The sequence below is a fragment of the Chiloscyllium plagiosum genome, unplaced genomic scaffold (genome assembly GCF_037043375.1).
Source record: "Chiloscyllium plagiosum isolate Xiang-an unplaced genomic scaffold, Cpla_swu_hap1 HiC_scaffold_43, whole genome shotgun sequence".
In the NCBI taxonomy this organism is placed as follows: Eukaryota; Metazoa; Chordata; class Chondrichthyes; order Orectolobiformes; family Hemiscylliidae; genus Chiloscyllium; species Chiloscyllium plagiosum.
In genome coordinates, this window is record NW_028270181.1 from 9506195 (window position 1) to 9519243 (window position 13049).

General features: G+C 44.1%; 1 protein-coding gene across 9 annotated transcripts in view; it reads right to left on the reverse strand.

The window, feature by feature from the left end:
- LOC122541902 (PH and SEC7 domain-containing protein 1-like) overlaps nt 1-13049 on the reverse strand; it is a 210720-nt gene that overhangs the window by 79313 nt on the left and 118358 nt on the right. For all 9 annotated transcript variants that reach the window (XM_087982551.1, XM_087982553.1, XM_087982552.1 and 6 more), the window contains one exon: nt 314-508. In XM_087982551.1, coding sequence (XP_087838677.1) covers nt 314-508 — 195 coding nt within the window. The remainder of the gene's footprint in view (nt 1-313; nt 509-13049) is intronic.

Below are 13049 nucleotides of genomic sequence, written 5' to 3' on the forward strand. Positions count from 1 at the left end.
CCATGATGGAAACATCTGCTCTTGTCAAGTTCCCTCAGAATCTTGTACGTTTCAATAGGATCACCCCTCACTCTTCTAATTAACAATTAAAGGTCTAACCGGTTTAGATGCTCTTGATAAGTCAACCCCTCCAATCCAGGAATTGGCCTAAGTGAATCTCTTTTGAACTGCCTCCAATGCAGTACAGCCTTTCTTATATGTGGGGACCCAGACAGTGCACAGTGTCCCAAGTGTGATCTCACCCACAGTTGGAGCAACAATTGTATTGCCAGTCTCTCTCCCCTCCCCCCCGCCTCTTTCAGCAACCACTCACTTCTTGCCCAGATGTCGAGCCACATCGGATCTCTTGAACCCATCCAGGTAGTAGAGACGCTTGGCCAATCGCTTGGCAGCTTCCTGGTCAGTCTTGTTGCCATTGGCCAAAGTGTCAGTGCTCCCCAACGCCAACTGCTCAGTGCTGTCCATCTCGGACTCAGAGTCCATCACCAAGTTGTTCAAATTGCTGTCGCTGGAATAAATAAATAAAGCACATCTGAAAAGAATACATTAGGCAGCATCATGAGCGTTTCCCAGGCAAATATACATCATTCACAAGCTATACATCGGTCTCATTAACAAGCTATACATCATTCACAAATATACATCATTCACAAGCTATACATCGGTCTCATTAACACTTAACGATGCACTTTATTAGAACTCTCAAAATATTGACCTAAAGAGCTCCTTAAGACACAACTAAAGACACCACATCTGCTATGTAAGCAAGACCAGAAACCACTCCATGCACAGCAGGATTCCAGTGAAACTAGTGACATGAGGTAAAGTCGACATAGTCCCGGAGGACAATATGGCTGCTCTCTCATTGGACTGAGAGAGACGACGGGTGATGATTTAACCTGAGGGTCACCACACATCAGGGGGTGAAGGGAGAGGTTGCGAAGGTGGGACCTTCATGGTCACCTCAGCCGGTGCGGGGATTTAACCCACACTGTTGATGTCACTCTGCATCACAAACCAGCCATCCAGACACTGAGCTAACCTGATAAAGTCTCACCATTTATGGGGATAAGTTCTTCAAAAACGCTATTTTTGCAAACAGTGAACATGGCAGACGGTGCATGCACATTATGAGCCATATGGGCACCTTTTAGGACAGAAAGTACATGCTCCTTAAATGTTTTTTTCTTACAAACTGTGAATAAGCCAAAATTAGGGTACTCAGTGGGTGACAAGCTGTCCTGTAGGTTTTGCATAGACAACCAAACTCATAAAAGGTGGACAAGTAAACGGCAAGATTGGACTGTGAGGGATCAACATTTTATTTATGACCCGTTAGGCTGCTGGATGACAGAATATTGGTTGAGAGAAATCCCTGCCAAATCTTTCAATGACTCCACGAAACCTTTAATTCCAGTCAAAGTGTGGGAGGACAATACTCTCTCCAATGACAGAGCATGGACTATATATAAACTTCCAAGACAGAAATTATGTAGATAATTCTTATGTTGTACACAAATATATCATTCCCGTTCAATCAAATATTCAAAACATTAATTGTCTGACAAGGAAAATGGGACAGATTATTAACATATTCAAGGAAATACTGTCACTTCAAAGACAATGCTGGGATCGTTGATTACTAAAGCGTTGTGTTAAACAACTGATTAATGGAGTGAAATTGAAATGATGTACATATCTCTCAAACATGCTGTACAATTCATTACTCAGATGTCAAGGTTTTATTTTGATGTTGTAGGTGCTTAGCAGTTGTGTTCCACAAAGCAAAATTTGCGTAACAAGCACATTCCGCAAGATGCAGTCTTAAAGAATATTGTTGAAAAAAAACCCCATGATGTCAAAGCTTTTCAACCTGCACTCATCAGGAACAATTGGCAAGAATATCTGTTTGAAATGCTCTATTCCCAGCCTATCCTTCCACAAACTGGTATTGATTGAAGGCACCGAATCCTTGAAAGCATGCCCAGCTGATCAGGTGAATGAATGCTGCAGGATTCTGAGTGATTTCTCCCATTTTTACACATGTACAAACATCTAGCAGCATTGCGAGACCTCAAGGGCAATCTGGACACACATTTAAGCCTGACAAAAGGGAGAGGAATAGTCACCTTTAACAAGCATGACTGAGCATCCATTCTCAACAACAGGTCTAAATTTACATCCAATGAACCATCCACCCAGCAGGACTGTACAGACTTACACAAAATCCACTAAAATCACATGAGTTGGAGTTATGTAAGAGTAGCAAGGTCCTAGGTAAGTAGAGTAACTTTATTTGTCAATTCTACATTGGTACAATAAAAACAAGACAGCATTCCTCCAGGACCAAGGTGCTTTATGAACACAGACTACACAAGAGTACAGTCACACACAGGGCAGCATAAAGTGCACAGAGAAGTGCAAAACATGCAAGACAGCACAGTAATTCCTGACAAGACATTAGGCACAGTGGTGGACAAATTACAATGTAACAATGAATGATCATCAATAAAACATTGTTTTAGCAGCAATTCAAAAAGTTGTCTGAAAATTACAAATGGAATAGAGTGCGATCATACAGTGATAAGGAGCCTGATGGCTTGGGGGTAGAAACTTTTGCATAGTCTGGCCGTCGGAGACTGAATGCTCCGATATCTTCTGCCAGATGGCAGGAGGGAGAAGAATTTGAATGAGGGTATGTGTGGGGTCATCCGCAATGCTGTTAGCCTTGCAGATGCAGAGTGTGGTGTAAAGATAATTTATACGATAGGGTACATCCTCACAGATTATGACATCCATGCACGTATGGGATGCCTGATGCATATAAGTGATATCCCCAAGTGAGGAAAGGTATATATAAAACACATTCTGCATTGCAGGTTTCAAAATAGAGTCAGATGAATGGGTCAGTTCTGCAAAGGTAATTTTTGTTTTAAACAGGTCAGAAAGTCATTTGTAAAAGACCTAACTGCATCAACTGCAAGAAATCATCTGACTGCAGTTAAGTCCTGACAGGATCCGTGTAATGTTTATGGATCAAATATTTAGAGTCACAGAGATTGAGAATGCAGAAACAGATCTTTCGGTCCAACTTGTCCACACCTACCTCATATTCTAAATTAATCTAGTCCCATTTGCCAACGCTTGGCCCATACCCCTTTAAACCCTTCCTATTCATATACCCATCCAGATGCCTTTTAAATGTTGTAATTGTACCAGCCTCCACCACTTCCTCTGGCAGCTCATTCCATGGTGAGAAACAGCAATATTGAAACATACAAGATTCTTAGGGGGCTTGATATTGAGAGACCATTTCTCCTTTCGGAGCGTTTGGTACCAGAGGGCTCTACCTCAGAGTAAAGGCTCATACATTTATGATAGACATGATGTGGAGGAGCTGGTATTGGACTGGGGTGGACAAAATTAAAAATCACACAACACCAGGTTTAGTCCAACAGGTTTATTTGAAAGTACAAGCTTTCAGAGCACTGCTCCTTCATCAGGTAGCTAGCTACCTGACAAAAGAGCAGCACTCCAAAAACCTGTACTCTCAAATAAACCGTTGGACTATTTATGGTAGAAACAAGGAGGAATTTTGTCTCCCAGAAGGTAGCGAATCTGTCGAATTTTTTTAGCCATAAAGAACTGTCAAGGCTGGATGTTAAGCATGTTCAAGACGGCTGGATGTTAAGCATGTTCAAGACTGATAGATCTTTAATCCGTATGAGAACCATGGGGGTAAAAGATAGGAAAGTGAAATTGAGGATTATCAGATCAGCCATGATCCCATTGAATGGTGGAGCAGATTCGATAGGCCAATTGGCTTAATACTACGGTCTCACAATCTTACAATAACTTTTGCCTCTACCTGAGACAGCTACAAGGCGTCTCATTTTATCTTCTCATTCGAAAGACTGCACCTTTGACAGTGCAGCACTGCCCCTCAGTACTGCATCTAGATTATGCTCTCAAATCACCAGAATGAGTCTTAAACCGATGGTTGTCCACTTCAGAGATTGACCACTGAGTCAAGACTGACATAGTATTGCTGTGTTATTATGAAGGATAGATACTATTACCAGGAGTATTGGATCATCCTTTAGACCTTACTGCTTGAATCTAAGGAGTTTTGGCAATTATACTTTTAGAAGGAATTCCAATTCTTGAAGCATTTTCAAAAGAAACTACAAACGGAGTACTGAATTCTGTTTTCTCTACTCACTCCAGTCGGATCCATCCCCTTTTCCCCATCAGCACTGACCTCCTGACTATGCAAGTCCCACCTACTTACTGTTTACACGCCCTGCCTTATCTGAAACCAGAGCCTCTTCAAACTCTTCCACTCTCCTTCCATCAGAATGTCAGCTCAGCCCTGAAGCAGTTCCCTTTTCTTCCAGATCACGACTTTGTTCCCATACAGTTTCCTGTTCTATCTTCTCCTTTCTACATCGTTGACTATGGAATATTAACAAGCAGCACCCCAATACATGAATGTGAACAGCTTAGTAGCCATTTTGAGCTCTTTTCACCTGAAGTGGAGTGAAAGAGCCATAACTACTTACAGTTGACTCTATTCTCGGCATTGCTTGCTAATGCTGCAGTCAGTCATCAACAACATTATTAAGCACAGAAGAGGCAGAGTTAAGTCCAGGAAGCATCCGCAAATCTTTCACATAATTTCTTCATGGATTAGGCCACACGCACGTGACGGTAAGTCAGTTGCCAAGCAAAGAGAGGGCCAGCTCCAGCTATTAACAAACCATGGAGCACAGCGATGATGAACTCAGGTTGTTCGCATTTCCTGAACTACCTACCCACATTGAGTGTCAACAAAGAATAATAAAGCAGCCCCCTTTCACTTTCCACATTAACCATTTGCCAATACTTGCAGAAGGATTTGGATGAAGTTTCTGCTGCCCCTGGTGAGAAACAGCTTGTTCTGAACAGGATCACACACAGATTGTTTCAAACCACTCAGCTAACACAATAGAGTCAGTTAATGATTACACAACTACAGCCTTGCTCACTCTCCTTAGCCAGTAAATAGGAGAAAGTGAGGACCGCAGATGCTGGAGATCAGAGCTGAAAATGTGTTGCTGGAAAAGCGCAGCAAGAAGGGCTCATGCCCGAAACGTCGATTATCCTGCTCCTTGGATGCTGCCTGACCTGCTGCGCTTTTCCAGCAACACATTTTCAGCTGAGCCAGTAAATACCAAAGACAATCGCTTGGGGTGTATAAAAGTTTCACAAGTTGTTTTACAACCCTGCAGGTTACCCTGGGAAGGTAGTTAGCAGTGGAGTGCTGAACTAGTGGACCCCAATCTAAAGACATTGACAGAAGAACCTGAAGATACATAGAGATGTACCGCACAGAAGGTGACTCTTCAGTCCAACTTGTCCATGCTGAACAGATACCCTAAATTAATCCAGTCCCATTTGCCGGCATTTGGCCCACATCCCTCTAACCCTTCCTATTCATGTACCCATCCAGATGCATTTTAAATGTTGTAATCATACCCACCTCCACCACTTCCTCTGGCAGCTCATTCCATACATTCACCACCCTCCGTGTGAAAAAGTTGCCCCTTAGGTCCCTTTTAAGTCTTTCTCCTCTCACCCTAAACCTGTGTCCTCTAGTTTTGGACTCCCCTACCCCGGGAAAAAGACCGTAGTTATTCACCCTCATGATTTTATAAACATCTATAAGGTCATCCCTCAGCCTCTGACGCTCCAGGGAAAAAGGGCTCATCCTATTCATCCTCTCCCTATAGCTTAAACCCTCCAACCCCTGTCACCATCCTTATAATATTTTTCTGAACCCTTTCAAGTTTAACGACATCTTTCCCATAGTAGGAAGATCAGAATTGGACGCAATATTCAAAAAGTGGCCTCACCACTGTCATGTACAGCTGCAACATGACATCCCAATTCGTACATTCTATGCACTGACCAATAATGGCAAGCATACCTTCTTCACTACACCTGCAACTCTGCTTTCAAGGAACTATGAACCTTCATCCCAAGGTCTCTTTGCTCAGCAACACTCCCAGGACCCTACCATTAACTGTATGTTTATTTATTGCCTGTTTATTTTTAACCAAAATGAGACACCTCACATTTGTCTAAATTAAACTCCACATGCCACTCCTCAGCCCATGTGTCATTGTACTCTGAGGTAACCTTCTTCGCTGCCCACTACACCATCAATTTTGGTGTCATGATTTGGAGATGCCGGTGTTGGACTGGGGTGTACAAAAGTTAAAAATCACACAACACAATGTTATAGTCCAATAGCTTTATTTGGAAGCACAAGCTTTCTGAGCGCTGCTCCTTCATCAGGTGGTGAAGGAGCAGCGCTCCGAAAGCTAGTGCTTCCAAATAAACTGGTTGGGCTGTAACCTGTTTTTTTTTTAAGATTAGATTAGATTACTTACAGTGTGGAAACAGGCCCTTCGGCCCAACAAGTCCACACCGACCTGCCGAAGCGCAACCCACCCGGACCCATTCCCCTGACACAACGGGCAATTTAGCATGGCCAACTCACCTAACCTGCACATTTTTGGATTGTGGGAGGAAACCGGAGCACCCGGAGGAAACCCACGTAGACACGGGGAGAATGTGCAAACTCCACACAGAGAGTCGCCTGAGGCGGGAATTGAACCTGGGTCTCTGGCGCTGTGAGGCAGCAGTGCTAACCACTGTGCCGTCCAGTGTGAGATTTTTAATTTTGGTGTCATCTGCATAATTACTAACCAGACCTTCTATATTCACATCCAAATAATTTATGTCAGTGATCAAAAGCAGCAGATCCAGCTGCAGATCCAGTTGTTACAGGCCTCCAGACTGAAAAACAACCCTCCACCACCAACATCTTCCATTTCCTACCTTCAAGCCATTAGGTGCTTGGATTCTGGAAATGCACATTGCTCACAGTGTGGTGGAGGCAGATTCAATTAAAAGGGTACCCAAAGCCACAGAATCAATACTGCATTGAAAGGATACCATTCAGCCCACTGCGTCTTAACTGGCACTCCAAAGGAGCAATCTACTAAATGCCATTCTCTCTGCAATCCTTTACATTCCTCCTTTTCAAATAACAGCCCAATTGCCCCTGGACTGCTCCAATTGGACCTGCCTCCACTGCAATCTCTCAGGCATCATATGCCAGGCCTTAACCACTCACTTCACAAAGAGGTTCTTTTTTATCTCATGGTGATTTGTTTCAGGTACTTGAAATCTGCCCCCCCCCCCCCTCGTTCTCCATCCTTTCATGAATGGGAACACATTTCTCCCTCTCCACTCAGTGAGTGAACTGTGAAAACAATTTGCTGGGCTACAGGGAGGGAGACCATGCAGAGAGAGAGAGAGAGAGAGAGAGAGAGAGAGAGGGAGAGAGCATGCACAGCCTGGAGGGGCCAAATGGCCTCTATCAGGGCAGAAACCATAATATGATTCCATACACAGGGTCTTTCAGAGGATGGTTTTATGGGTTTGGCAGATCAAATGTGGAAAAGGCAAGGTTAAAGACGGTTTAAGGTTAAAGACGGTTTATTGCATTCTAACAATAAATAGTACTTGACATGGTAATGTTAGATAAGCCTATTTTTACATTATTAAATGACTATTGTCAAATTTACTTTGTTCTCTAGGTATGTCACACACACCCTAACTAACTGTCCACGCTGTGCTATTTACAGTCAGTGAGGAGCATCTCCATGACATCATCTCATGATTGCTCCAGGGTCCTAAGTCCCTTACCCAGCCACAGAAATACTGACACTTCAGGGTTATCCTGAAAGTTCCAGGAATTAAAAGATTAATCTCCTTGATCAATCCAGTAAAAGAGTCACAGAAGCATGAGAAAAATGAGCCACTGCTATTTTAACACTTCCACTTATTAGCTGTGAGATGTAATGAAGATGGCAGAGAGAAGGCACTTGGGCTGAATTATCGGTGACAGGAGGTCTCCAATAATGCATCCAAACAGCAATGGCCAATGGCAACTGCACAGTATCATTGGTCAAACCCAAGTTTCTTTAAGATGTGACTTGTGCTCAAATGTCAGAAAGTTTTGAAGACACACACAGCCAAGATGATGGAAGGTTTTCACTCCCATATGAGGTGAATATAAAGCAGGCGGGCAGGAAAATTAATGCCACTGGTTAGCATACAGCTTTGCCAACACAACGACCTGCCCCAGAGACTTTGAACCAAAGCTGGAAGCATTTGAGCATCCAATGGAAGTGAGTAAACAGCCTGCTACATATTGTTGCCTAAACTTTATAAATTATAATTAGACACAAAGCAATGGCAGATCTTGTGTTCCAGTGCAGTTACATTCATGACTGCAGTGGGGTATCAGCTGTTGGGTAGAATACCAGTTTCAGCAGATTTCTGGCCGGGTATGACAATGGTATGAAAGACAAAGGGCTCACTTCCTTCTAAGCTTGAAGTATGATCATTTCAAACGCCCAGAAACGAAAAGGCAACCAGAACACGTTACAGTGGAGAATAATGTCAATCACAGAAGTGTTATGGTGCAAAAGGAGGCCATTCAGCCCACAATGTCAAAATACTAAAGGGCAATTGGAACTTCCTACAAGATCTGCTGGTCCCCATGAGGCTTTTGGGAAGCAGGCTATTGGTGGCAGAACAGATAGCTCTCCTCAGCTGTTTGGCTACACCCACAGAGAGAAAGTGAGGACTGCAGAGGATGGAGAGTCAGAGTCGAAAAGTATGGCATTGCAAAAGCACAGCAGGTCAGGCAGCATCCGAGGAGCAGGAAAGTCAGCGTTTTGGGCATCAGCCCTCCATCATGTGGCTACACCCACAGTTATTCATAATCAACCCCTTATCCAGAGATATTATTACATATCTCTGGAATAAGTGGGACTTGAACCCAACTCGCTACAAGAACCCTTATAAATTGGATGCTGGAAGCTATAATCATTGTAATCAATCTTTTCAGCGATGTTATGACACATCTCTGTTGCAGCTGAAACCAGGCCTCCTGGCTAAGAGGTAGGGACACTACCACCACACCACAGGAGTCCCTCATCACAGTTATCAGCCGCCCTTCACTTTCTGCAGTGGTGACCTGGTGTGGAGGTCATTTCAGAACTGAAAACTTTTCAGATTGGTTCCTCCAGTTTCCAGATCCCACCCTCTGGCTGCCATTTGGGTCAATCTGCAGAAAAGAGAACCACTGACCGGTGAATGTTTCTGACACAATGTGGAGTCATAACCTATATTTGACCCTGCCATCACTGTCCCGATCCAGAGCCTAAACTCCTGACCCCGGTGTAGCCTTTCGATGAAGTGGCTTCTAAGTTGGTGGGGTGGGGTGGGGTGGGATGGGCAATGTAGTAGCACTAATGGCAGGGCACAACTGGTAGATACAAAGTGGGCAGCACAGTGGCACAGCGGTTAGCACTGCTGCCTCACAGCGGCAGAGACCCGGGTTCAATTCCCGCCTCAGGCGACTGACTGTGTGGAGTTTGCACGTTCTCCCCGTGTTGGCGTGGGTTTCCTCCGGGTGCTCCGGTTTCCTCCCACAGTCCAAAGATGTGCAGGTCAGGTGAATTGGCTGTGCTAAAATTGCCCGTAGTGTTAGGTAAGGGGTAAATGTAGGGGTATGGGTGGGTTGCGCTTCGGCGGGGCGGTGTGGACTTGTTCGGCCGAAGGGCCTGTTTCCACACTGTAAGTAATCTAATCTAATCTAATCTAATCTAATCTAATCAAAGTCATTCTTTTCAGTTATAGTATCAGAGCTGGGTGACAAAGTGCCAAGCTGAGAAAGGCAGGAAGGATGTTCAATCCATTACCATTGAAAATGGAGAAGAACGCATTTGCACATTAGTGCATGAGTAGATCTTTCAGCCCTTAAGACTGAACCACCATCCAACAAGACCATGGTAAATCTTCCACCTCAACACCATCTTTCTGCACTACCCACATATCCCTTGACATCTATCAAGGGCTAATACAGCACAGGAGCAGGCCCTTCGGTCCTCCAAGCTTGTGCCAACACATTTTGCCTTCCATATGAAAACCATCTACATTTACAGGATCCGTATCCTTCTATTCCCTTCCTATTCATGTATTCATCCAGGTGCTTCTTGAATGCTGTTTTTGTGTCTGCTTCCACTACCTCCTCTGGCAGTGCGTTCCAGACACTCACTAACCCTTTGTGTGAAACATGTGCCTTGCACATCTCTTTTAAATTCCCCCCTTTGCTCCTTGAACCTGTGTCCCCTTGTAACTGACCCTTCCACCTTGGGAAAAAGCCACATACTTTCCAGTCTATTCATGCCATTCGCATACATATAAACCTCGATCAGGTCACCCCCTCAACCTTCTGCATTCCAGTGAAAACCCAGTCTATCCAACCTTTCTTCATAGCTAAAATCCCCCATAATGGGCAGTATCTTGGTAAACCTTTCCTGTACCTGCTCCAACACGTCCACATCCTTCTGGCAGTGTAGTGACCAGAACTGCACACAATAGAGTGGCCTAAAGTTCTACAAGGCTGCAGCATAACTTGCCTATCCTTATATTCAATGCCCCTTCCAATGAAGGCAAGCATTAAATAAGTAGAGACGGCTGGACAGGTGATGTGCTGTAGCTGTATGATGTGGGAGCTGGCTGATCCCATTGTGAACGGCAGTGACCACATCTGCAAAGTGTCGATTGCTGGAAGAACTCCGGATCAGAGTTGATGATCTAAAATCTGAGCTTCAAACACCACGGCACATCCAGGAGGGGGAGAGTTACCTGGACGCTTTGTTTCAGGAGGCAGTCACACCCGGTAGATTAAGTAATTCAAATTCAGTCAGTCAGTCAGTCAGTGATCAGGGACAACAGGGTGTAACTGTAAGTGAGGCACGTAGGGAGATTCTGAGTTCAGGAGTGCAGGAGCCTCAGCCCTTGACCTTGCCCAACAGGTAGAAGAGGTTTGCTCCCTGTATGAATGAGGAAAAAGGCTGTGAACAGAATGGTGCAGAAGGCCATTCAACAGGAGGAAGCAAAAAGACAAGTAGTTGTTATAAGGGATTCTACAATTAGGGGGACAGATAATATCCTTTGCGAGCCGGATCGGGAGTCCCGCATGGTGTGTTGCCTGCCCAGTGCCAGGGTGCAGGACATCTCTGACCAGTTTGAAAGGACATTGGAGCAGGAGAAGGAAGATCCAGTTGTTGTGGTCCACGTTGGCACTAACATAGGCAAGGCTAGGAAGGAGGACCTGTTTGGGGAGTATCAACCACTAGAAAGGAAATTGAAGAACAGGTCCTCACGGGTCATACTCTCTGGATTACTGCCCAAGCCACATGCTAATTGGCATAGGGTAAGAAAATTAGGAAGTAAACACATGGCTAAGAGACTGGTGTGGGAAAGAGGGAGTCCATTTCATGGGACAGTAGCATTAGTTTTGGAACCAAAGGGATCTGTACCAATGGGACTGTCTCCACCTGAACTGATCTAGAACCAGTCTTCTGGCGAAAAGTATAAATAGGGTCGTCACGAGGATTTAAAACTTGTGAGTCAGGGGAAGGGAAAGGGAAAGGGAAAGTAACAGGGAGTATGGAATCAGGTAGAAAGATAAGCAGCAGGTTAGCATGGGTGCAGGGTTTAAGTTCGAGGCAGATGAGGAATGAAGCAAAAAGGAAGGTAACTTAGGATATATTACCAGAGATGTTGGAAATCATAAGGATAAGAAAATTCGCATTAAGGCGCTTTACCTAAACGCTCGTAGTATTCGTAACAAAGTAGATGAATTAACAGCACAAATCATCACGAATGATTATGATGTGATAGACAGCACAGAGACGTGGTTGCAGGGGATTCAGGCTGGCAGTTAAACATTCAAGGATTTACAACTTATCGAAATGACGGGGAGGTGGGCAGAGGGGACAGGTTGCCTTGTTAGTTAAGAATGAAATTACATCTATAGCACTCAATGGTATAGGGTCAGATGATGTGGAGTCTGTGTGGATGGAGTTGAGGAACCACAAAGGCAAAAAAACCATAATGGGAGTTACATCCAGACCTCCCCAGCAGTGGTCAGGACCAGGGGCACAAGACATACCAGGAAATATATAGGGCATGTCAGAAAGGCAAGGTCACAGTGATCATGGGGGACTTCAATATACAGTTGGACTAGGAGAATAGTATTGCTGGTGGATCCAAAGAAAGGAAATTCATGGAATGCTTACAGGATGGCTTTTTGGAACAGCTTGTGATGAAGCCCACAAGGGAGCAGGCTATTCTGGACTTAGTGCTATGTAATGAGCCAGACTTTACAAAAGATCTTAAAGTGAGGGAACACTTAGTAGGCAGTGATCATAATATGGTAGACCTCAGTCCGCAGCTTGAAAGAGAGAAGGCAAAATTGGATGTAACGGTCTTACAGTTAAATAAAGGTAATTACAGGGGCATGAGAGAGGAACTGGCAAAAATCAACTGGAAGCAGATCCGAGCAGGGAAGACAGTAGAGCAACAATGGCAGGGGTTTCTGGGTGTAATTGAGGACACAGTACAGAGGTTCATCCCAAAGAAAAGAAATATTATCTGGGGAGGGGTTAGACAGCCATGGCTGACAAAAGAAGTCAGGAAATGTATCAAAGAAAAAGAGAAAGTCTATAAAGTGGCCAAGAGCACTGGGAAATCAGAAGATTGGGAAGTCTACAAAAACCAACAGAGGACAACAAAGAGAGAAATAAGGAAGGAGAGGATCAAATATGAAGGTAGGCTAGCCAGTAATATTAGAAATGATAGTAAAAGTTTCTTTCAATACATAAGAAACAAACGAGAGACAAAAGAAGAAATTGGGCCATTACAAATTGATGCAGGAAGGCTTGTGATGGGATATGAGGAAATAGCTGAAGAACTTAATAAGTACTTTGTGTCAGTCTTCACAGTGGAAGACATGAGTAATATCCCAACAATTAAGGAGAGTCAGGGGGCAGGGTTGAGTATGGTAGCCATTACAAAAGAGAAAGTGCGAGAAAAGCTAAAAGTTCTAAAAATTGATAAATCTCCTGGCCCTAATG